The following is a 22,223-nucleotide window of genomic DNA, read 5'->3' on the forward strand; positions in this document are numbered from 1 at the left end:
CCTTTGGAAGAGCAGCCAGTACTTTTAACCAATGAGCCATCTCTCCAGCCCCATTTTTTGTCCTTTGATAGTAGTCACTCACGTGTCCAGGTGGTTCTGATTCACTGGGTAGCTAAGGCTGGCCTTGAACTCCGGATCCTCCTGCCTCAGTGCTGGGATTCTAAAAGTGTGCCCCACGTTCTGCCTGTTTCTAGCCTTAGAGGTGGTTTCTCTCGGGAGTGAACGCACATTTGACTTATGCGGGCCCAGGGACTGAACCCAGATTTCCAGGTCTACATGGCTTTTGCCCACTCATCCATCACGCCATCCCAAAAGCTGACTTATCTCAGGCATTTGTTAAAGATACAGAAAGCCAATGCATGTGCCGATTTAAGGGAGAAAAGAAGCCAGCTCTATCTGCATCATAATGGCTTCCACCTGGCTGCGGATGAAGCATGCTAATGACTCTTGTTTCTGACCAATAGTGGTTCCCATTTTCTAGTCACCGCGTGAAGTGATGACAGTCTGTTACAATATTCAATTGACTCCACGCTTGTGACAACCCTTAGTCTTTTTGTGCTGCTCTAACAGAATATCCGTGACGGTGATTTATAATGGACGGAAATGTATTTCAAGCTGTTCCGGAGGCTGGGGTTGAGCAGACCTCGACAGGTGAAAGCCTCCTTACTGCAGTTATCTCCCAGTGGATGGTTCAAGCAGGGGCGGGGTGGGAGTCCCTTTATATAGAATCCATGTCCAGCATATTAAACTCCTATAATGTCACCAATGCTTCCCTGTGTGTTTGTGCATGTATGGACACATGCGTGCAAATGCATTCAAGCACAGTTGTGTGCATAGGTCAGAAGATAGGTCAGTGCGGTACCTCAAGAACCTTCTATTTATACTTTGTTGCCAGGCTGATACTCTGCCAAGTACTCTAAGGTAGTTGGCCAACAAGCCATCTTCCCACCTTGCTATGCAATTTTTTTTTATTTTATCCTATTGATTGATTGATTGATTGACTGATTGAGACAGGTTTTCTCTGTGTAGTCCCTGCTGTCCTGGAACTCACTCTGTAGACCAGGCTGGCCTTGAGCTCACAGAGATCCCCCTGCCTCTGCCTCCCGAGAGCTAGGGCTTGTACTTTGGCTTTTGTAAAGTGAGCTCTGGGGCTCAGCCTCAGACTCTCATACTGGAACCATTCCCCCACTCCTGCACAGCCACCCCTTACAGAGCCTACCTCTTCATAATGTTGGAATGACCAGTGAGCTTCAGAAGGCCTGGGAGTGACTCAGTGCTCAGTGGGTAAAGCACTCAGCACTCAAGAATGAGGTCATAGGGGCTGGGGATTTAGCTCAGTGGTAGAGTGCTTACCTAGGAAGCGCAAGGCCCTGGGTTCGGTCCCCAGCTCCGAAAAAAAGAACCAAAAAAAAAAAAAAGAATGAGGTCAGAGGTCAGATCTCCAGAACTCAGGTAAGACCGGGTGTGAGGCAGAGAAAGGAGAATCCTGGGAGCTCTTGAGCCATCTAACCTGAGGTTATCCTCTGAGCTCCACATGTGCACAATGATACATTCATGCTCTCTCTCTCTCTCTCTCTCTCTCTCTCTCTCTCTCTCTCTCCTTCTCCCCCCTCTTACATACAAACACACATACATACACACAAATAATTTAAAAAGTTTAACAGCATGTGAAGTGTAATGGTGAACACCTTTGATCCCAACACTCAGGAGGCAGAGGCAGGTAGATCTCTGTGATTTCGAGGCCAGTATGGTCTACAGAGTGAGTACCAGGACAGCCAGTGCTACACAGAGAGACCCTGTCTCAAAATAATAAATATATAAATATGTTTAAAAAGTAAACATGGGCTGGAGAGATGGCTCAGTGGTTAAGAGCACTGACTGTTCTTCCAAAGGTCCTGAGTTCAATTCCCAGCAACCAAATGGTGGCTCACAACCATCTGTAATGGGATCCGATGCCCTCTTCTGGTGTGTCTGAAGACAGCATCCATGTACTCACATACATAAAATAAATAAATAAATTTTTAAAAAGTAAAAAAATAAACATTATCCTAAGTCTTTGCGGTACACATTAAAACCACGGTATAGTACTTGTAACATATATGTAACCACCTGACCACTCGGTGACCACTCTCCAGCATTCACTCCAGGCACACATGCAGAGCAAACATCAGTCAGTACAAGACCTTAGTCACAGGGGTTTCTACGGTCAAGTCCAAACACCATAACCAAAAAGCAAGTTGGTACCAGGAGTGGGGTATTGCTGTGACAGACCTGACCATGTTTGGGGGCATGATTATGGAAGAACTTTGGCACTTTGGGCTGGAAGAACCCTTGAGTGTTGAGAGCTCAGTGGGAAGTTCTGTGGGAGCCTGGGAGATGAGAATGTTGAGAGCAGCACAGAGCTTGCCTGGCTTGTGAAGTCCCAAAGGGAAGTTTGAAACCATACACACACACACCCAGGACCATCTGCTATTTTGAATTAAGATGCTGTGGTTCTGGTTAGCTGGGACTGAAGAATCAGCTGTGAGTAACAAGACACCAGAACTGCTAAAGGAAACCTTTGCTTTGCTGGGATACCTGGTGCTCATCAGCTGGTGATAAGAAATTAGTGGAGATTAAGAAGAGACCAGCGTCACTGAGGTGAAATCCTCTGGGAAGTGTTTCCTGAGAGCACAGAGAAGCTGTGTTCCAGAGGCAGCCATGGTTGTACCTAGTGTTGGCAGCCAGACTTAGTAAGGTGTGAGAGACACCCACAGGGACTGGTTTTGAAGGCACGAAGGGGTCACAGAAAGCAGCTGAGGCTTGGCACTGAGAGAGGCCAAGAGAGGCCATTGGTGAAGGTGCAGCCTCAGTGGCAGTTGAAGGCCCAGGAATGAAGGGGTCATGCAAAGAAGTTGAGGGTTGGCACCAGAAGGGGAGCCTATGAGAGGCTATTGGTGAAAGTGCAGTCCAGCTACAGCAGAAGACCCCAGGGTTTGGGAGATGCTCGTACCATGGGATCATCACTGAGAACAGCAGCAGCAGTGGAGGGAAGTCAGCTGGAGCCTGGAAGACAAGCATTGTGTGCTACAGAGGGCAGGGACAGAGACGTGACCCAAGCCCTTTGGAGTTGTCCAGATCATGAGTAGATCCCAGACATTGGACTGTTGGAGTTTGATATTGCTTTGATTTGATTGTGACTCCGCCCTGATTTTCCCCTCTTGAAGTAGGAAAGTATTTTACCAGAAGAGCCCACAGTAGATAGACTTTGAATTTTAAAAGAGATCAGCTATTTTAAAGGGACTGATGTTTTAATGTGCTTTAATTTGTAAAGATGGTGGGACTTTTAAAGTTACTTATGTTTTTGATGTGAGGTCTTGGGGATGAATAGGAAAAGAAGGCTTATGTTTGTATGTCAATTTGACAAGGGGTCAGTTGTCCTGGCTGGTTTCGTGAGTCAACTTTACACAAGCCAGCGTCATCAGAGAGAAAGGAATTTAGTTGAGGAAATGCCTCCAGTAGTGATCAAGGTGGAAGGGCCCAGCCCATTGTGGGTGGGGCCATCCTTGGGCTGGTGATCCTGGTTCTATAGGAAAGCAAGCTGAGCAAGCCAGGGGAAGCAAACCAGTAAGTAACACCCTCCGTGGCCTTGCATCAGCTCCTGACCCAGGTTCCTTACCCTGCTTGAGTTCCTGTCCTGAATTCCTTTGGTGAAGTGTAAGCCGAATAAACCCTTTCCTCCCCACCTGGCTCTTTTTGGTTATGTGGTTTTGTCACAGCAACGGAAACCATAACTGAGACACAGACGAAGTGAGTTCCATCATACAGACTTAGGGCAGAGGCTTCCTCCTCAAGTAACTCAGAACTGAAACAAGCAAACCAGGAGATCTTTTTGGCATCTTCAAAGTAGATGTCTTTATTCCTTTTATCCTTCCCTCCTTCCCTTCCTCTTCCTCTTCCTCTTCCTCTTCTTCTTGCTCCCTCTCTCTCTCTCTCGCTCTCTCGCTCTCTCGCTCTCTCGCTCTCTTGCTCTCTCGCTCTCTCGCTCTCTCGCTCTCTCTCCAGCTACCATGAATCAAAACCAGGACCCTGCACATTCGGTTTTTCACATATGTCTACCCAAAGCTAACTTACTGTGAGCCAAAAGTCTAGAACATAGCGGAGAGCCCAGACTAAATACACCATCAGGTGAGGCTGCTCTCTCCCAGGCCCTGTACTCTCACCTGTCTGACACGCTCGATCGGCACGCTTCTGTGATCTCCGCACTCCAGGACAGAGGGGGAACATCACTACAGGTTCAAGGTCAGCCGCGGCTGGCAAGCAAAACCCTTGTTTCCTGCAAAGTCAAATGAATCAATAAGGCGATAGCATTGAATTCTTTCACCTGAAGATATATTTCAGGTTTCACATGGAGCCTGGTGTGTCTTGTACGCTAAATCAGTAAAAGGGAAAAAGAGCTGTGAACTATGCCTGGGCACATCCATCTGTCAGATGAACTTGAGGCTTTTCAAAAAACTTGGTCTAAGGCCGAGCAGAGCAGAGCAAGCCCTGGGTCCGGCACTCAGGAGGCAGAAGCAGGCAGATCTGTGAACCCCAGGCCAACCTCATCAGGTACTGAGCTTCAGGCCAACCAGGATAGCACAGCAAAACTATGTATGTCTCAAAAGCAAAGGTAATTAATTGCCAGGTGGTGGCATGTGCCTGACCAGGCCTTACAGAGTCAGTTCTAGGACAGCCAGGGTTGCACAGAGAATCCGTATCTTGAAAAACCAACTAAACAAACAAACAAAAATGATTAACAACTGCTCCAAGACTTCAAATCCTACTGAAGGCAAGCAAGGGACTTTATCAAAATCCAGGCCACAACCCTTCCGCATGTCCTACTCTAACGTGTCTGAGGTGACGATTTCTCTGAATACGGCCATATCTCTCTCCTTGCTCTGTGTCTATATCATCTCTGACACAATAGGACAAAGCAACTTAAGAATGTGGAGCCAGAACTTAGATCTGCCCAAGAATTCATCTTGAGTCAGCACGGCCTCTGCTTCCTGTCTGTGTCCCGGCCCTACAGTAGCAACTCGCCCATCTCGCAGTAGGTCACGGGTGTGGAAACATGGAAAGTGTGCAGTCGACTTCCTTTCCAAAACACCCAAATTCTCCCTAGGAACTGGTATGGCTTCACCCCATGACATCAGGAGGGAGGTGACAGGTGAAATTCATGTCACAACACAGACGGGAAAAGGCCCCGTCTTCTGCTTCCCCTTCTGCCGGATTATTCACTCTGGTATATCTGTTTTATCTGGTGTAGCAGTTTTCTGTTACCATGACGTTTCTCCTGAATCTCGTGGCTCTGGCATACCAGCTCAACGCAGGTCAAAGCATCAACTATGTATGTAATTTTTAAACCACCTACGAACAGACAGATGGGTACAAACTAGATACACATTCCATAAAAAATCCATTATTATTCATTGCTTTATGGTCAGTGCAATCTAAACAGAAAAACCTAAGGGAGTCATCAGCTTACTCGGCAATTACGAATGGATTACCTACTACAGGCCAGGCACAGTACCACGCAGGAGCACTTCGTGGGTACCACAATCCCCCCCTCTTTGCTTCTGAGAACTTTATAAGGCCAGAGATGAGCACTGAGCAACATCCCAAGTGCTGGCACACTCGGTCAGTTCTAACACAGAGCACACTGTGAGATGTGTGTGCAGCGTAAAACGTGTGGTGATGCCTCACAGTGCCTGGAAGCTCAGGAAAGCTTCTTCAAGGAGTCTGCAAGGCAGAAGGAGACAGGCTGCCATCTGCTTGGCCTTGTACACCTGTGTTCACGTAGCACTGGTGCTTGAACAGGTGTGTGCGTGCGTGCGTGCGTGCGTGCTCATGCAAAGAAGAAAATTAGCAATTGGTAAGTATGCTGTGGAAATGAGAAATAGCAAGGATAAAGCACACACACAGGCACATGCACATGCACACGCACACGCGCGCGCACACACACGCACACACGTGCACACATGCATACGCACACACACACGTGTACGCACACACACATGCACGCACACACACACACACACGCAAGCTTCCGCACTTGTTGTTTGCCGTAATTATACACCAGTGTAAATGTCAAGGGAAAACTAAAGAAAAGTTGAGGCAACCGCATAAGATAAATGCATGGGATTGGGGGAGGGGCGGCTCCGGATTCCGGGGTTGTTGCTTGGGGGCTTCTTGCTGGGTTTTAGCGATCGACCTCGCCTCGAAGCATCTAATAACTCTTAGGATCTCCCAAGTACTGTTTTCATAAGTTGTTTGGAAAAACAGACTTTTGTTTTTGCGAGGACCGATTTCTAGCTGCATTTTAGCCAATGCTCGACTCAGGTTTTTCAAGCGACAAAGGGATACCTGAGAAGCAGATTCCGGGCAGAGGACGTCTTAGCTCAGTCAGCTTTTGGCAGGCTCAAGTGACCAGTGTCTTAAGGCAGAAGGGAGTCGGGGTAGGGGCTGGGTGAACCCTCAACCGGGGCTTTTAATTCAGGGTCTAGTCCTGACGCCAAGTAGACAGGACCTAGAAAAGGTGACAGGGTGTGCAGGACACCAGGAAGCTGGTCCCTTTCCAGCGTGGCTCCGGGGCGTTCCCTCCCCAGGCCTCCGAGGATCTTGGATTCTGGCCACCTCCGCACCCTTCGAATGGGTGTGGATGATTTCAAAAGTGGACGTGACCGCCGCGGAGGGGGAAGCCAGCACGGAAATGAGAGAGAGCGCGGAGGGGAGGGCGGGGAGAAGAGGGCGCTAGGGAGGGACGCAGGGGAGGGGTGGGAGGGATGGAGCGCTGTGGGAGGGTACGGAGCCCTGGCGCCGGAGGCAAAGCAGGACCGGGTGCTGGGAGGTTGAGCCAGCGCGCCGGCTGCCCCAGCTCTCACGGCCGCTGGCGGTCCAGCCAGGTAGGATGCTGCGGCCGCTGCTGCTGCTGTGGCTCTGGGGGCGGCTCCGTGCCCTGACCCAAGGCACTCCGGCGGGGACCGCGCCGACCAAGGACGTGGTGGACTTGGAGTTTTACACCAAGAGGCTATTCCAAAGCGTGAGTCCCTCGTTCCTGTCCATCACCATCGACGCCAGCCTGGCCACCGACCCTCGGTTCCTCACCTTCCTGGGGTAAGTGCAGCCCCCAGGTCCTGTTCCCTTGTCTCGAGGGCCAGCCATTCTCTTTGCTCAAACAACTTTGTGTTTGCTCTCTGGAGCCCTCACCCTCAAAAGCTTTTTCCTGATTCATTTACTCAGCGCGTGTTGCCTGGGCACCAGCCAGGCTCAGTTATTAAGAGGAGATTTGGAGGGGAAAAAAAAAAACGAAAACAAGGCTGTCACGAGCCCCAGCACTCCGTCTGGAACCTTTGAATTTTGCTTCAGTGTAGGACCAGTAAGCCAATGTCCTTTAAACTCTGTTAGGAAGTTTTGATTTAAAAGAAGGAAGAAAAGTCATGTAGAAATAACCTCAACGAAGAAGAACCATTGTTCATCCTCCCACCGTTTAAGCATGTAAATGTTACTGAGCTGGGCATGATACATTCAGTTAATAGACTGACTGTGTGTCTCGCTCCTAAGCAGGAAGACCTGGGTTCCAATCCCCAGGGCCCTGTAATCCAGGGTGTGGGTACACACTTGCAATCCAGCACTGGGGAAGCATAGCAAGTTTGAGGCCAGACTGAATTGAATGGGAGTGGAGGGAGGAGAGAGAGACCTGGAGAGAGGAGAGAGACTGAGTCTAATTGGGAAGGTGATAGGGGTCAGTGGGAAGGATGGGGGAGAATATGATCAAAATACATTGAATACACCTTAGAAAATATCGTGATGAAACCCCATTATTATGTATAATTAATATATGCTAATAAAAAAACTCTTTAAAAGCATGTCTCTCCAAGATGAGGGTGCAGACTGCCAGCTGCCTCGTCAGCTGCAGGAACCAACCACATCTATGGCTCCTGCCCCATGAGTGCACACTATCCCCAAGATGAAAGGCTCGGGGCACAGTCATAGGCCATCTAAATCTGGGAGCCTCCAAAGATGACCCCTCTGTTTGCTGTTTTGACATTGGGTAACCATCAGTACAGGCTAGCCTTGAACTTGTCACCTCCCTGCCTCGGTCTCTTGAGGGCCACCACACTCAGGTGACTGTCTTCACCAGCCCTCCCTGTCACCATTGTCAAAGGCCTAGACATCGATGGCATATCCGAGCCCACACTATTGGGTGTCACTGTGGATCTCACGGATTCCCATGGCTGAGGCTCTGGTAGTCCAACCACCCTGCTTTCTCCAATCTGACTCACTAGATTTCTGTGATGGCTTGCTGAGGTAGTAGGCACTTCCTACAAAGCTTGAAGTTTAAGCTAATGATTTCTTCTTGCCCAGCATACCCAAAATCCTGGGTTCAATCCTCAGCATTTGGTAAAACGAGGCATGGTGGCTTATGACCTCTTATTCTATCACTCAGGAGCCAAAGGGATAAGGATCAGAAGTTCAAGGCTAGCCTCAGCTACATAGCAAAGCCAGCCTGGGCTACATCAGACTTTATCTTTTAAAAAAAAAGAAAAAAAGGAATGTAAAGGCTGGTTGTGATGGTGAACATTTTTAATCCCAGCATCTGGGAGGCATCAATTTGTGGGAAATTAAATAACTCATCCGTGGTCGATCAGCTAGTAAATAGTCATGCAGTATTTGAAGCCAGACCCTGATCACAAAAATAAAGGCATACAGAAAGAAAAGAAGCCAATTATTATTTTTAAAGGAACCGGGGCAGAGTGTGTTTCTTTAAAAAAAAAAAAGGTTGTCTATAAACAAATTAATAGACTGATTTTTAAAAAACAACAACTTCCATTAACATTCAGATAGGAGAGTTGGGGCCCAGGCCTCTGACGTGCCTCCAGGAGGTGTTATCAAATGGACTCAGGTGGTCCAAGGTTGTTACAAGCACTAGATGAATGGAAACAGGTCTCTCTCACATTTGTAACCAGAGAACAAACAAAACGCAAAATTTAAATGTTAATCATAGAAGACTCTAGAATTGAAAAGGGAACATCTGTTAAATTTCTCTTCCCTGGGGAAATTAGTCAAAATATATCCCCAGCCTGGATTAGTGCAGAATACCAAGGAGACCCAGTCCTAGACACCACGTGAAGCAGAATTGGGATGTGAGGCTCATTTGTCAGACACACATGGAATTTGAAAACTTTTCAGTAGACACATTTTACAAAGGCCAGAGAGGCCAATCATGATCACTAGCTATAATCCTAGCACTTAGAGACAAAAGGATCATACATTCGAGGCTAGCCTAGGCTACATAGTGAGGCCCCCGTCTGGAGAAACAAAATAGCAAAAAGGAAACAGAAACAGTAAAGAGAAATGTGTGAACTCTAAGATTGGGCGGTGATCGAGCCTGAGTCCAGGGTCCTACACACTAACCAGTCTGCTTTGCCACAGAACTGCCACCCCCCCCCCCCTTTCTGGAATGACGCATCTCAAATCTTGTGGTTTTCGCTCGTCAGTTCTCAGTTCAGTTAAGCCCGACTACATTTCAAGTGCCTAGCTGCTATGCCTGCTGTATTAGAGGGCACCTCTATCTGAAGTAAGACACATGTACACAGGGCCATGGCTTCCTCGTTCGGATGACACATTGTTTCAGATGTGTCAGAATGCAGTGTTGAGGAGTGGTTGAAATCGTAAGTTCTTCAAGACAAAAGAGACATTGAATAACAAAGCAAAAAAAAAAAATGCAGCCTTCGCTTGCTTCATACTCTGATCTGCTTCTTTTTTTTCCAGGAAACTTTTTTTTTTTTTGCCATTTCATTATAATTTTAATAGTTAAGCTCCCATATCGTCATTAACAGCTGCATCCCGTGAATGGAGAATTTGTTACCAATATGAAGTGCATGTTTTTATAACTCATTTTACTGGTTACTTTTCTGTCACGGCGATGAAACACCACAACCAAAGGCAACGTAAGGAAGACCCTTTTCTTGGGCTTATGTTTCAGAGAGTCCGTAATGGTGAGGAGGAAGGGCAGTGGATGGCCAGGCCAGGGAGTCAACACAAAGCTAAGAGCTTCTGGAAGTGGGGTGAGGCTAGACGCTCTCAAAGCCTGCCCCTAGCGGCTTCCTCTAGCAAGGTCTTATCCACTAACCCTCCTCAAACACCACTGTCTGGGGGCCATGGGCTCAAATAAGTGTGCCTGTCTTAGCCAGGGTTTCTATGGCTGTGATGAAATGCTGTGACCAAAAAGCAAGTTGGGGAGGAAAGGGTTTATTCAGCTTACACTTCCACATTGCTGTTCATCACCAAAGGAAGTCAGGACTGGAACTCAAACAGGGCAGGAGCCTGGAGGCAGGAGCTGATATAGAAGCCATGGAGGGATGCTGCTTACTGGCTTGCTTCCCCGGGCTTGCTCAGCTTGCTTTCTCATAGAACCCAGGACCACCTGTTCAGGGATGGTGCCACTCATAACAGGCAGGGCCCTCCCGCATTGAAGACTAATTGAGAAAATGCCTTACAACTGGATCTCACGGAAGCATTTTCTCAACGGAGGCTCCTTCCTCTCTGATGACTCTAACTTCTGTCAAGTTGATAAAACCAGCCAGTACAGGACATTTCTCATCCAAACCACCAGACCCACATTGGAAAGGGCCACAGGTCCCCTGTCTATTACTGAGAGAAAGACAAAAGAACTGAGAACAACCCCAGGCCTGATCCCTGAGAAGCTCTGTCCCTGACTGACCTCTTGGTATCCCCTTCCCTCCTAAGCCATTTCACCCCACTCCCTGGAGCCTCGATCTTGGTGACCCACTATCATTTTCATGGTGTATCCCTTCACCCCCATGCCCTAGCTAATACGAGACAGTCCCTGGAAGCCTCCTCTCCCCTGTGTCCTGTGGAGTACAAGTTGTACATTCTCATACTCCACACCTGTGCCTGCTTCTAGACAATGGCTCCTCGGTTTGGATGCAAGCTGCTGTAGTTTAAATCCCCCAGTCAGTTACCTTCACTGGGTTAGCTCAGTTCCTTTTTGTTTAGGTTCTATATTTATAAAGTGAGGATAGTAACAACACCCACGTCATTGTGATTTCAGGAGACCTGAGTGGGAAAAAAAATCCTTCCAACCCACCTACAGCACTGGAGGAAACTGATGTGTATTAAAGACTGTATTAACACCAGCCTAAGGTTCCCCTCCAGCTCCTGTTCAACCCTTGTTGCTTCCCTAGCCTCCATATTGATTAAGGCCTGGCAGTGCTCTCAGTCCCAAGTCCTACTGTCATCTTAGGTGACATCAAGCTTACCCCCGCGCCCCCCAAAAAACCAAAACCAAATCTCTCAATTTCTCCATCCTGGCCCTTCAGACAATTGCTACTCAGTGCTGGCCCAGTTTGCATCACTCGGTCAAATGTGAGCATTTCTTATCAAGGCCACATTCTACGGCATCACATCAATACCTTGAAAACAGTGACAGTGAGAATATTTACACCACGGAAATCGGCAAACCCTGAATCAAGGCACTTTTTTCCCCCTGACGGTTCTCCCCCTGACGGTTTGAGCACACGCCCTCCATTCTCCTCCACTTCAACCTGCAAATGTCATGCCCCCGGCTTGACTCCTTGTCTTTATTAACATCATTTCCATCTGTGGAAACTCGAAGCTCCAACTTCCTGCTCTTGGATCACATCTCTGCACCTTCTCAGCTCCCTCATGTAATAGCAAAAGGACATCCTCAGCACCCAGAGCACCGTGTCCTCTACGTCCTCCATATTTGAGCTTCTGGATTTCTCACCCGAACCCTTCGGTGATAATAACCTCTGCTTCTGCCTCATTGCTCTTTCTGAAATGCCAACCTATACTTAGTCCAATCCTATTTCTGCGCACACACACTCTTTGGAATCTCTGGGGTGGCCTTTAAGTCCGAAAATGGAAATATAATAGCATTTAGCGCATATCGCCTCTGCTTCTGTGTCAAAGAGAACCCCTGAAAGTAAAACACCAGCAGACTAGTGAGTGTGTGTGTGTGTGTGTGTGTCTGTGTGTATGGTGTGTGTGCGTGTGTGTGTGTCTGTATGTGTCTGTGTGAGTGTGTGTGTCTGTCTGTGTGTGTGTATGGTGTGTGTGCATGTGTGTGTGTCTGTGTGAGTGTGTGTATGGTGTGTGTGAATGTGTATGTGTGTGTGTCTGTGTGAGTGTGTGTATGGTGTGTGTGAATGTGTATGTGTGTGTGTCTGTGTGTGTGTCTGTGTGTGTGTCTGTGTGAGTGTGTGTATGGTGTGTGTGTGCGCATGTGCGTGTGTCCGTGTGTGTGTTTGCATGTGTGTCTGTGCATGTGTCTGTATGTGTGTGTCTGTGTGTGTGTCCGTGTGTGTGTGTGTGTGTGTGTGTGTGTGGTGTGTCTGTGTGTCTGTGTGTGTGGTGTGTCTGTGTGAGTGTTTGCGTGTGTGTCTGTATGTGTGTGTCTGTGTCTATATGTGTGTGTCTGTGTGTGTGTCTATGTGTGTGTGTGTGTATCTGTGTGGTCTATGTGTATGTGTATGTGCCTGTGTGTGTGTGTGTGTGTGTGTGTGTGTGTGTATCTGTGTGGTCTATGTGTATGTGACTGTGTGTGTGTGTTTGTATGTGTGTGTCTGTGTGTGTGTCTCTGTGTGTGTGTCTGTGTGTGTGTGTGTATCTGTGTGGTCTATGTGTATGTGTATGTGCCTCTGTGTGTGTGTTTGTATGTGTGTGTCTGTGTGTGTCTGTCTGTGTGTCTGTGTGTGTCTGTCTGTGTGTCTGTCTGTGTGTTTTTTGACAGCCTCCTCTGGAAAAAGAACAGCTGCAGCTGCCTTACCCGTTCCTTTATTCTTTCCTTGACACTGTGGTAGACGGTGTTCCCCTTTCTTTTTCCAGCATATGACTGAAATACTGAGCCTTTCATCAATTTTGTTTTGATGGCAAGTTTTGCATCTGTGTTAAATCTGGTTTTTTTTTCCCATCAGAGGGTATTAATATCTTACTCTGAAACCACAAAAGACACTTTACAGAAAAGGAGACAAACAAAAGATCCTTAGTAGCAAGACTGAGATGTGTGACTTGCTTTCTGTGGTGATGGCCATAGCAGTGAGTTTTAATGTCATCTTTTCAAAGACAGCCATCGGCTGGCCTTCCCTTGCCCCTTTCTCATTCATTCACTTAACGGATATGGGCTAAGCACTGCCTCGTGCCATTCTCCTGGCACTGAGGAGAATCTGATAGAGCAGGCAAGGTCCCTAACCTCAGGAACCAGTACAAGGGCAGCAGCTGAGACAGACCAGTGAGATGCTTGAGGAAGCCGATTTCAGAGCATGGGAAACCCTCTGCAGGACATAAAGCAGGCTAGGTTGATGAAGAGTGACCATGACACTGTAGTCCATACCTCAGGGGACCAGGGTTTTGTCCGTGTGTATGTGACCCAGGCCTTCATTGGGTGCTACAGCTCCTTGCCTTCTAGGTTCCAAAGGACACCAGTCTGTTGCGTTGTCTCAATTACAGATAGTAGGTACACACCTTGCAGATAGTAGGTACATAAACCTAAACAGATCTCTGTCATCAAAGTCAAAATGCCAAGGGAGGACCAGAACCAGTGCCTGGCCAGAGGCAGTGGATGGTGCAAGGCCAGGGTGACTTGCTGAGGAGGACTTCCGTGTGAGCTGTGTATTGGCGTTCATGGGCTGGGTGATTGATTATGTTCTGTCCTCACTGAGACATTTTTCCTACCCTTTGTAAGACTCTTGAACACCTTCATAACTGCTACACTGAAATACTTGTTTTACACTTCAGCTAAGTTGCTTTTCTCAGGGCTGAACATAAAAGTGCACTGCTGGTTTCTGGAGGAGGCGTGTTGTTTTGGGGTTTTGTGGTTTTGCTCCGGGACCTAGGCATCTGGAGAATTGACATGCTTCTTTGTATAGATATCTCATCTCACCTTGGCTGAGTGGGTGTTCAGTTCTTTGGTCGCTATTACTCCAGTGAAACCAGCGGAATGGTACTTGGTTTTCAGTCTGAGGCCACTCCAGGTTTCTGTGTTCGAACTCTAACTGGTCCCAGATCTGAAGCTCTGGTTGCGACTCTGGGTTCATACTCTGAGCAGTCCCAGATGCGGGAAGAGGGTTGGAGTGGGTGGTAGGCTGTGAATGGGGAAAGGGACTGACTTGGGAGCTCTTTTAAGTAGGGACTGACATCTGGCTCCGCGGAAGGAGGGAAGAGGCAGGGATGGTTGGCCTTGATGGCTTCGGAGTGGGAGTGATGTGGGTACAGTGGCAGGACGAGGGGTACCCTAGAAAGATTAGAATAGGGGGAAATGAGGGCTGAGGTAGCTACCTGGGTCCCTGCCAAGTGTAGTGGCTGTGGAGTTCCTAGAAGATATCAAGTTTGCAGTCTGGTGTGACTGAACCTTGACTATAGCGAGGAGTCTACAGGAATTATCCCCAGCCTACGTGCATTTCTTGAGTTCCAGTCACGTATGGCCTTCGGACCTGTGGGTTTGGTGCCCGTTTCTGTATTAGTTTTGCCAACTTCAGTCACAGAATGTCTGGCAAGAGCAGCTTAAGGGTGGAAAGGTTTGGTTCAACATATTGTTCATCATGCCAGGGACGTCACGGTGGCGGGAGCTGCAGGCCGCTGGTCACGTGGCATCTGCATGGAGAGCAGAGAGACACCGTTCAATTTCTCCTTTTTATTCAGTCTGGGACTCCAGCCCATGAGGTGGTGTCACCAAAATTTAGGGTAGATCGTACCTTCTCTGTTAAACTTGTCTGGAAATTCACTCGTAGGCATACCCAGAGGTGCATCTCCAAGGTGATTAGAAACACAGGCGAGGTGACACTGAAAGATCAGCCACCACAGTTGGCATCTCAGTTTCTACAGATCCTCCTGCCGCTTTCTTCCTCCCGACTTTCCAACCTATGGCCTGTTCCTCATCTCAGCAAATGACCATACGGTCTTCCCAGGCACTGCCCCCAAACTCACCCTGACACTTCTAATCTGGCTAATCACTAGATCTTTATTTCTGTGTCACCTCTCCTTGTCCCTTAGAGGCAGATAGCAGCTAGGAGTTAAGGAGTAGGTCCACCAAGAGACAAGGAAATGAAAATGTTTAACTGAAATGTTAACTAAATGTTTAGCTCTCTGAGAAAATAACAATTACAAGTCGCAACAATGTTGCACATCTATAAGCCTAGCCTTCTGGGCACAGTGGCAGAGAGACCACAAGTTGGAGGCAAGCATGGGCTACATATTAAGATGTCTCAAAAAAACTTAAAATAATATTAATTCTTATTATGCTTTCTTGTCACAGCTCTCCACGGCTTCGAGCCCTGGCTAGAGGCTTATCTCCTGCGTACTTGAGATTTGGCGGCACCAAGACTGACTTCCTTATTTTTGATCCCAACAAGGAACCCACCTCTGAAGAAAGAAGTTACTGGCAATCTCAAGACAACAATGGTAAAACTTTAAAAAGGGGATTGGGGATTTAGCTCAGTGGTAGAGCGCTTGCCTAGCAAGCTCAAGGCCCTGGGTTCGATCCCCAGCTCCGAAAAAAAGAAAGAAAAAAAAACCTTTAAAAAGAATTTATGTTTTAGTTAGCCTCCATCGGTCATGAGACTGCTTAGTGAAAAGCGTTACTGCTCAGACCTGACCCTTAGACAAGTAGAGAACCCCAGGGGACAGACGAGTCAGTGGACGGCATCCCTCCTCTGATGACTTCTTGACTATAGAGCATCCCACATAGAATGTGCTGGGCATAACTGGGGTTATGAACAAACAGTGGTTGTAGCTGGAAAATAGCAGTTTGGAGAGAACGCATGGGTAGAAACAGTTAGACTAGAGAGTATTTATAGGTAACAATGTAGCAATAGACAGAAACACACGATTATGTGAGGAGAATGGAAGAAAAGCTGAACAAAGAAACATGGAGGAGAACTTTCAAGATTCGCTTTACTGGGCATTGGTTCTCAATTCTGCCCACTGTCCTGTTCCCCGGGGAAGTCTGAGTGATGGGGTCTCAGGGATCCAACCTTAGATTCTGTGTTTACCAGGCCTATCAGATGGTTCTGATATGAATGTGTGTGGACCTGGTCTGAGAACCTGCCCTTGCTGACCATGAGAATTTGTCCATGATGTGAGACACCAGACGTCTGGACAGTTCCAAGACATTTTATATGCTTCTTCACACCTTAAGAGCTATGCATTTTGTCTACAGTAGTGAGCTGCATTCAACCAGCTCATGTCTGACAGATTCCTTTCAGCTTACTCTCTCCAGTGAGGAAGTATTCAGTCAGTCAGCCGTTGGTCTCAAACTGAAGAGTGGTAATTACAAAAAGGCAGAAAGAAGGTGTGAGGGCCTCCTTTAATAATAAGTTTCTGGGGCTGGAGAGGTGGCTCAGCAGTTAAGAGCACTGACTGCTCTTCCAGAGTTCCTGAGTTCAATCCCAGCAACCACATGGTGGCTCACAACCATCTGTAATGGGATCTGATGCCCTCTTCTGGTGTGTCTGAAGACAGCGACAGTGTACTCATATACATCAAATGAATAAATAAATCTTAAAAAAAAAAGTTAGTGATTTCTTGAGAATTTTCATACAAAAAAACAGTAAGTTTCAGGTGTTTGCTCAGCCCTTGCCCACCAGCCATAAGCATTCCTGGTTTTCTTTTCTGGATATTTGGCTTTGATGGCGCGGTCATCATTTAAGTTTAGATGGGAAGCCAGTTTTTGCATCTCGATTTCCTTATCCCGGGCCGATGAGGAGGCTCCCTGGGACCCCCAAAGCTCCCCTGAGAGTCCTTTGTGAGCACTGGGGTAGAAAAGGGACTGTGTCAGCCAGTCACAGGGTAGGAAGTCCCAGGAAGGAAGTCATCAGCTGATCACTGGTTCTGCCAGCAGCTCTGGCACCCCTGCTGTCTTGTGATAAGGCCATGCAGGTTTCCTGGGAGGAGAGTTGGGATGGCTCCAGAAGTTTGGATAGGGCCAGCCTTCAAGGCGGAACAGTCAGTAATTTGCCAAGTTGGGTCCTTTAGCTGTAAGAGGAAGTCACTACAAGGCAAAATAGCAGCTTTCTGTGTGTTTTTATTTTTTTATGTGTATGTACACTTTGCCTGCATGTATGTATGTTCACCACGTGTATACCTGGTGCCTGAGGAGTCAGAGAAGGGTTCGATACTCTGGAACGGAGTTACAGACACTTGTGAGCCATTAAGAGGGTCCTGGGATTTGAACCCAGTGGTGCTCTTAACTGCTGAGACATCTCTCCAACCTTTTCTGGTTTTCTGTTTGTTTGTTTGTTTGTGGTTTGTTTTATGAAAGGTACTACATTTTATTCCTGGACAAACCATACCCCCCAATTTAAACATGATCAAGTCTCCAGGTTAAAAATGTTGAACTCTGGGGCTGGAGAGATGGCTCAGCAGTTAAGAGCACTGACTGCTCTTCTGGGGCCTGAGTTCATTTCCCAGCAACCACATGGTGGCTCACAACCATCTGTAATGGGATCCGATGCCCTCTTCTGGTGTGTCTGAAGACAGCTACAGTGTACTCGTATACATAAAATAAATAAATTAAAAAAAAAATACTGAGCTTCATCTGGTAGGATTGTTAGGCGACCACGATTCTGTATAAAGCCTTGGTTTTCCCATTGTGTGGCTCCTTACAGACCCAGCCCCGTGCTCCCCCAGTGTCCTCTCTTGCAGTTGTGTCTGATTTCGCTCTCAGTTTTCCTCCGAATCCACTGAGGAACACAAGAGTTTTGCTTTTGTTTCTTGGCCAGGAATTGCTTGATCTGAAAGTCTTGTGAAATTTCATGGAGGGAAGCTGGTCGGGTGTTCTCTTTTGTCTTTAAGACAGGGTCTGGCTACTTAGTCAGAGCTAGCCTCAGACTTATGCCAATCCTCCTGCCACCGCCCGTGGAGCCACGCTGAGATGACAAGTGTATTCCCCAATGGCCAGCTGCATATGAGAAATGAAATTTCGCTTTTGAGCTGAACTCTGACCTCCACATCCGAATCTCTGATCAGTTCAAGCTGGGGAGGGGATATCGGGGTCGAACCCGTGTCCAGTGCTCTGTGTCAATGGACACCCAATGTTTCTTAGGTTGCTGCCCTTTGGTTGTTTTCTTGGTAGTCATTAGTTAGCCAATAAATGTGGTCCGTGTAACAATATATGTTTCTCTGATCTTATATTTAATAACCAGAAACATAAGTACCGGTGATAGTGGCCACAGAATGGTTGACTAAATATCCAGGTTGGGTTTCAACCTTGTCACTGTGAAAATGGCGTCCCTGAGTTCTCTCTTCTTCCTCCAGATATTTGCGGGTCTGAGCGGGTCTCTGCTGACGTGTTGAGGAAACTCCAGATGGAGTGGCCCTTCCAGGAGCTGCTGCTGCTCCGAGAACAGTACCAAAGAGAATTCAAGAACAGCACCTACTCACGTAAGAGCTGCAGGGCCTGCAGGTGCTCAGAGGGGCTGCACCGGGATGCGATGCCTGCCACAGGAATGTATATTGCTACTCCACTGTATTCAAACACTGTGGAGGGCTAATGAGAGTCTGGGGAATGGGTGAGGTGCCTGCCACACAAGCGTGAGGGTCCCCAGCGTTCACAGAAAAACTCGGGGTGGTTTTTCTGTGAGTTACTCCAGTGCTGGGACAGGTAGGTCCCCTCAGCGAGCACTCTAGTTGATTCGTAAGTTTCAAATTCAAAAAACTAAGGTGGGGGACTGGCACAGCTAAGAGCGCTGGCTACTGGGTTGGGGATTTAGCTCAGCGGTAGAGCGCTTGCCTAGCACGTGCAAGGTCCTGGGTTCGGTCCAGAAAAAAAAAAAAAAGCGCTGGCTACTCTTCAAGAGAACTGGAGGGACTCCCAACAACCTGTAACTCCAGTTCCCGGGAATCTAGCATCCTCTTTTCCCCTCGTGCACCAGAAGCCCATGGAGTGTACCTGTACACACAGAATAAGTCATTTTCTAAAAGTTATTTGCTGTAATTTGAATAACAGATGAGAGTAATCTTTTTAAAAAAAAAAACTCAAAGTGGGTGAAAGACAGAAATACCCAATGTCAACCTCTGGCCTCCATACATGTGCAAACACACACACACACACACACACACACACACACACACACACCTGCACGCATGAACACACATGTGAACGTACATGTACACATACAGAGTTGATGACATAGGCTGGCATGAAGCTCTATGGTAGAGCATGTTCTGAGCATGCATGAGACTCTGGCTTCAATAACCGGCATCGAGAAATAGAGAAGAATCTGTGGAAGACCCCACCCCGAGCCCAAAGCTCGCACGGCTTCCCCTTGACTTCTGACTTTGGCAGCCCACCAGAGTAGGATTCAGAAACCAACTTCTTACGAAGTTTTTGATCCCTATGGATGTTCTCAATGAAGAAGGAGACAAAGCTAAAATCCAGAAATGAGAGAAAACGTGAAACATTTGTCTTACTGTGTCTGGGTTACCTCATCCAGAATGATCCCTTCCAGTGACATCCATTTACCTACACATTTCATAATTTCACCATTTTTCTCCATTTTTCGAGACACGGTTACTCTATTAGCCCTGGCTCTCCTGGAACTCATTCTGTAGACCAGGCTGGCCTTGAACTCAGAGATCCGGCTGCCTCTGCTTCCCGAGTGCTGGGATTGAAGGTATGTACCACCACTGCCTGGCTCATAACTTCATTTTTGTTAAAGATTTATTTATTCATTATATATAAGTGCACTGTAACTGCCTTCAGACACACCAGAAGAGGGCATCAGATCCCATCACAGAGGGTTGTGAGCCACCATGTGGGTGCTGGGAATTGAACTCAGGTCCTCTGGAAGAGCAGTCAGTGCTCTTAACCTCTGAGCCATCTCTCCAGCCCTCCTAACTTCATTTTTAACAGCTAAATAATTTCCCATTGTGTAAATGTAGCACATTTTTATTATACTCTTCAGTTGATTGACATCTGAGCTATTTCCTTTTCCTGGCTGTTGAGAGGAGAGCAGCAACGAATTTGACTGAGCCAAATATCTATAGTAGGACATAGAGTTCTTCCAACAGAAGCCCAAGAGCCATACAGTTGGATCATGTGGTACTCTGGTTTTTATTCTGAAGCGCCGCCCTACTCTTTTCATGATTGCTGTGCCCGATTGCAGTGTCACCTGCTGTGGGACTTATGTGTCCCCTTTCCTCAAATCCTCACCAGCACTGATTGTCTTTTTTTTTTTTTTTTTGGCTTAGCCATTCAGGGAGTGTAGGATGGCATTGCCCTCCACGGCTTTAAAGCAAGTGAAAAGAGGCATTCTTCATTCACTATGAAGTATTCTCGTCCGAACCTTGATGTCGGATGACATTGCCTGGGTTCTGCTGAGATGGCAGTGTGGGCTACCATGGCCTGATTCCTTTTGTTTGTTCATTCATGTGTTTTGAGTCGGGGTCTCTCTGTGTAGTCCTGAACTGGCGCTGACTAGGTGGACGAGGCTGGACTCGAAGTCAGAGAGATCCTCCTGCCTTTGCCGCCCAAGGGCTGAGACCAAAGGCGTTCTCCACCATACCCAGCAACCTTTAATGTTCTCGTCGAAATTGTTTTGAGGGACCACAAGCCACATCCAAAAAAGACAATGAACTTAATTGATAAGTATGTGTGCGTGTGTGCGTGTGTGTGTGTGTGTGTGTGTCTGTCTGTCTGTCTGTCTGTCTGTGTGCTGACTATCCCGTCCACTTATTATTTCCTGCCCCTCCTTTCTTGCCCTCCTATTCCCTAGGACACAAACACAGTGCAGTTCGGCTGAGTCATAGCTCACAGTGGCCTCTGATTACTCAAGCAGAAAAAAACAAGAGTCAGATGCCTCTCATTCTAAGTCCAAAGCTAAACATCGAGGACGGCTTTCGAAAGCTGAGGTAGACAGAACACTCGACCTCTTCACCAAATAATTAGCCATGCTCTGACTGCAAGGGGAAAGTTGCTTAAGGAAACAGAAAGTTCTACTCCAGTGAGGACACGGTTGCCCGGAAGGCAAAACACCATTATCCATAAGGAGGGAGCTTTAGGGATCGGTATGGAAAATTAAACCACCACAGTCCCTTCGCCCAAAGCCTAATGTAGAGCAAACCCTAGCTCTCCTCAGTCTGTGAAGGGGAGAGAAGTGTGCTGCAGAAGAGGTCAAAGGGGCTCAGAGTACCTCGGGGTACCTCAGGGCACCTCAGGGCAGAGCATGATGTAGCTGCTGCCAATTATCCAGAAGGTCTGGCTAAGATGTTTGGTGAGGAGAGCTGTGCTAACATCAGCATAGGCAAAGCAGCCTTATCCTAGATGATGCCATCCAGGACTTTCATAGCTGGGGAGAAGTCAAGGCTGGCTTCAAACCCTCAGAGGGCAGCTGGCTTTCTTGAGGTAACAGACGACTCAGTGAGCAGTGGCTTCAACTTAAAGTCCCCAGCTGTATTATTCAGGTCTGCCATTGAGACCTACTGATGGGGGCGGGGGACGGGGATCGCTTTCAAAAACTTACTGCACACCAGGTCACCCACGCAGTCTTCATGCCTGTTCCACAAGCACCACGCTACGAACCGCTGGCGCCACTCGTGATTTCATAGAAGCATGTGGAACACGAGTTGACTCGAGAGTTTGGACGGAGTTCATTCCGACCCTCAAGGTAGATTTGAGGGGATTCACAACATTCAGTGGAGGAAGTAACTGCAGACTGTAACTGAAAATAGAAAGAAAAGGCGTCCTGTTTTCACTTTCACAGCGAGACTTGCCACAGCTGAGGAGTTACTGTTTAGCGATGAGCGAAGACAAGATTTCCTGAGATGGGATCGATTCCTAGGGGAGATGCTGTGAGCACAGAGAAGCCCCAGGGTCACACTTAGAATGTTACAGAGCTGACAAGAAACAGCGCAGGAGCCGAGGGTTTGGCTCGCTTTGCAGAAGCTGTGTCTCTAGGTGAGAGGCTGTCAAACGGCATCACGTGGCACTGAGAGCTCACCAGTTGCTAAGACAAACTTCATTCCTGTCTTAAGAAATTGCCTTAAATCTCTCGGCCTTCAATAATCACAACCCCTGTCCGGTAACAGCTGCCCAAATCAAGACCCTCTGTGGCCAGTCAAATGTTACAAGGAGGTGCAGACAATGATTAGTTATAGCAGTAAAAGGTTTTTGGTTTTTGAAAGATCAGTTTGTTTTGTTTTGTTCTTAGAGACACAGTTTTTCT

The 22,223-nt window shown here is 47.6% G+C and overlaps 1 protein-coding gene and 1 long non-coding RNA gene across 3 annotated transcripts in view; one reads left to right on the plus strand and one right to left on the minus strand.

Annotated features, from left to right (window-relative positions):
- Positions 1-6,863: 6,863 nt before the first annotated feature.
- Hpse (heparanase) overlaps positions 6,864-22,223 on the plus strand; it is a 40,453-nt gene continuing 25,093 nt past the window's right edge. Inside the window, 3 exon segments of the mRNA NM_022605.1 lie at positions 6,864-7,134; positions 15,317-15,462; positions 18,316-18,441. Coding sequence (NP_072127.1) covers positions 6,929-7,134; positions 15,317-15,462; positions 18,316-18,441 — 478 coding nt within the window. The 5' untranslated portion in view covers positions 6,864-6,928.
- On the minus strand, positions 12,825-21,980 carry LOC148001210 (uncharacterized). Of its 2 annotated transcripts, XR_015637273.1 has the most exons (3): positions 21,522-21,953; positions 14,757-14,844; positions 12,825-14,655 (listed from the first exon to the last, which is right to left on the minus strand). It is a non-coding gene; the product is annotated as an uncharacterized LOC148001210 (long non-coding RNA). The 2 variants fall into 2 exon arrangements; XR_015637272.1 differs by lacking the exon at positions 14,757-14,844 and having other exon boundaries at positions 21,522-21,980.

Source organism: Rattus norvegicus, chromosome 14 (genome assembly GCF_021556685.1).
Source record: "Rattus norvegicus strain SHRSP/BbbUtx chromosome 14, alternate assembly SHRSP_T2T, whole genome shotgun sequence".
Lineage (NCBI taxonomy): Eukaryota > Metazoa > Chordata > Mammalia > Rodentia > Muridae > Rattus > Rattus norvegicus.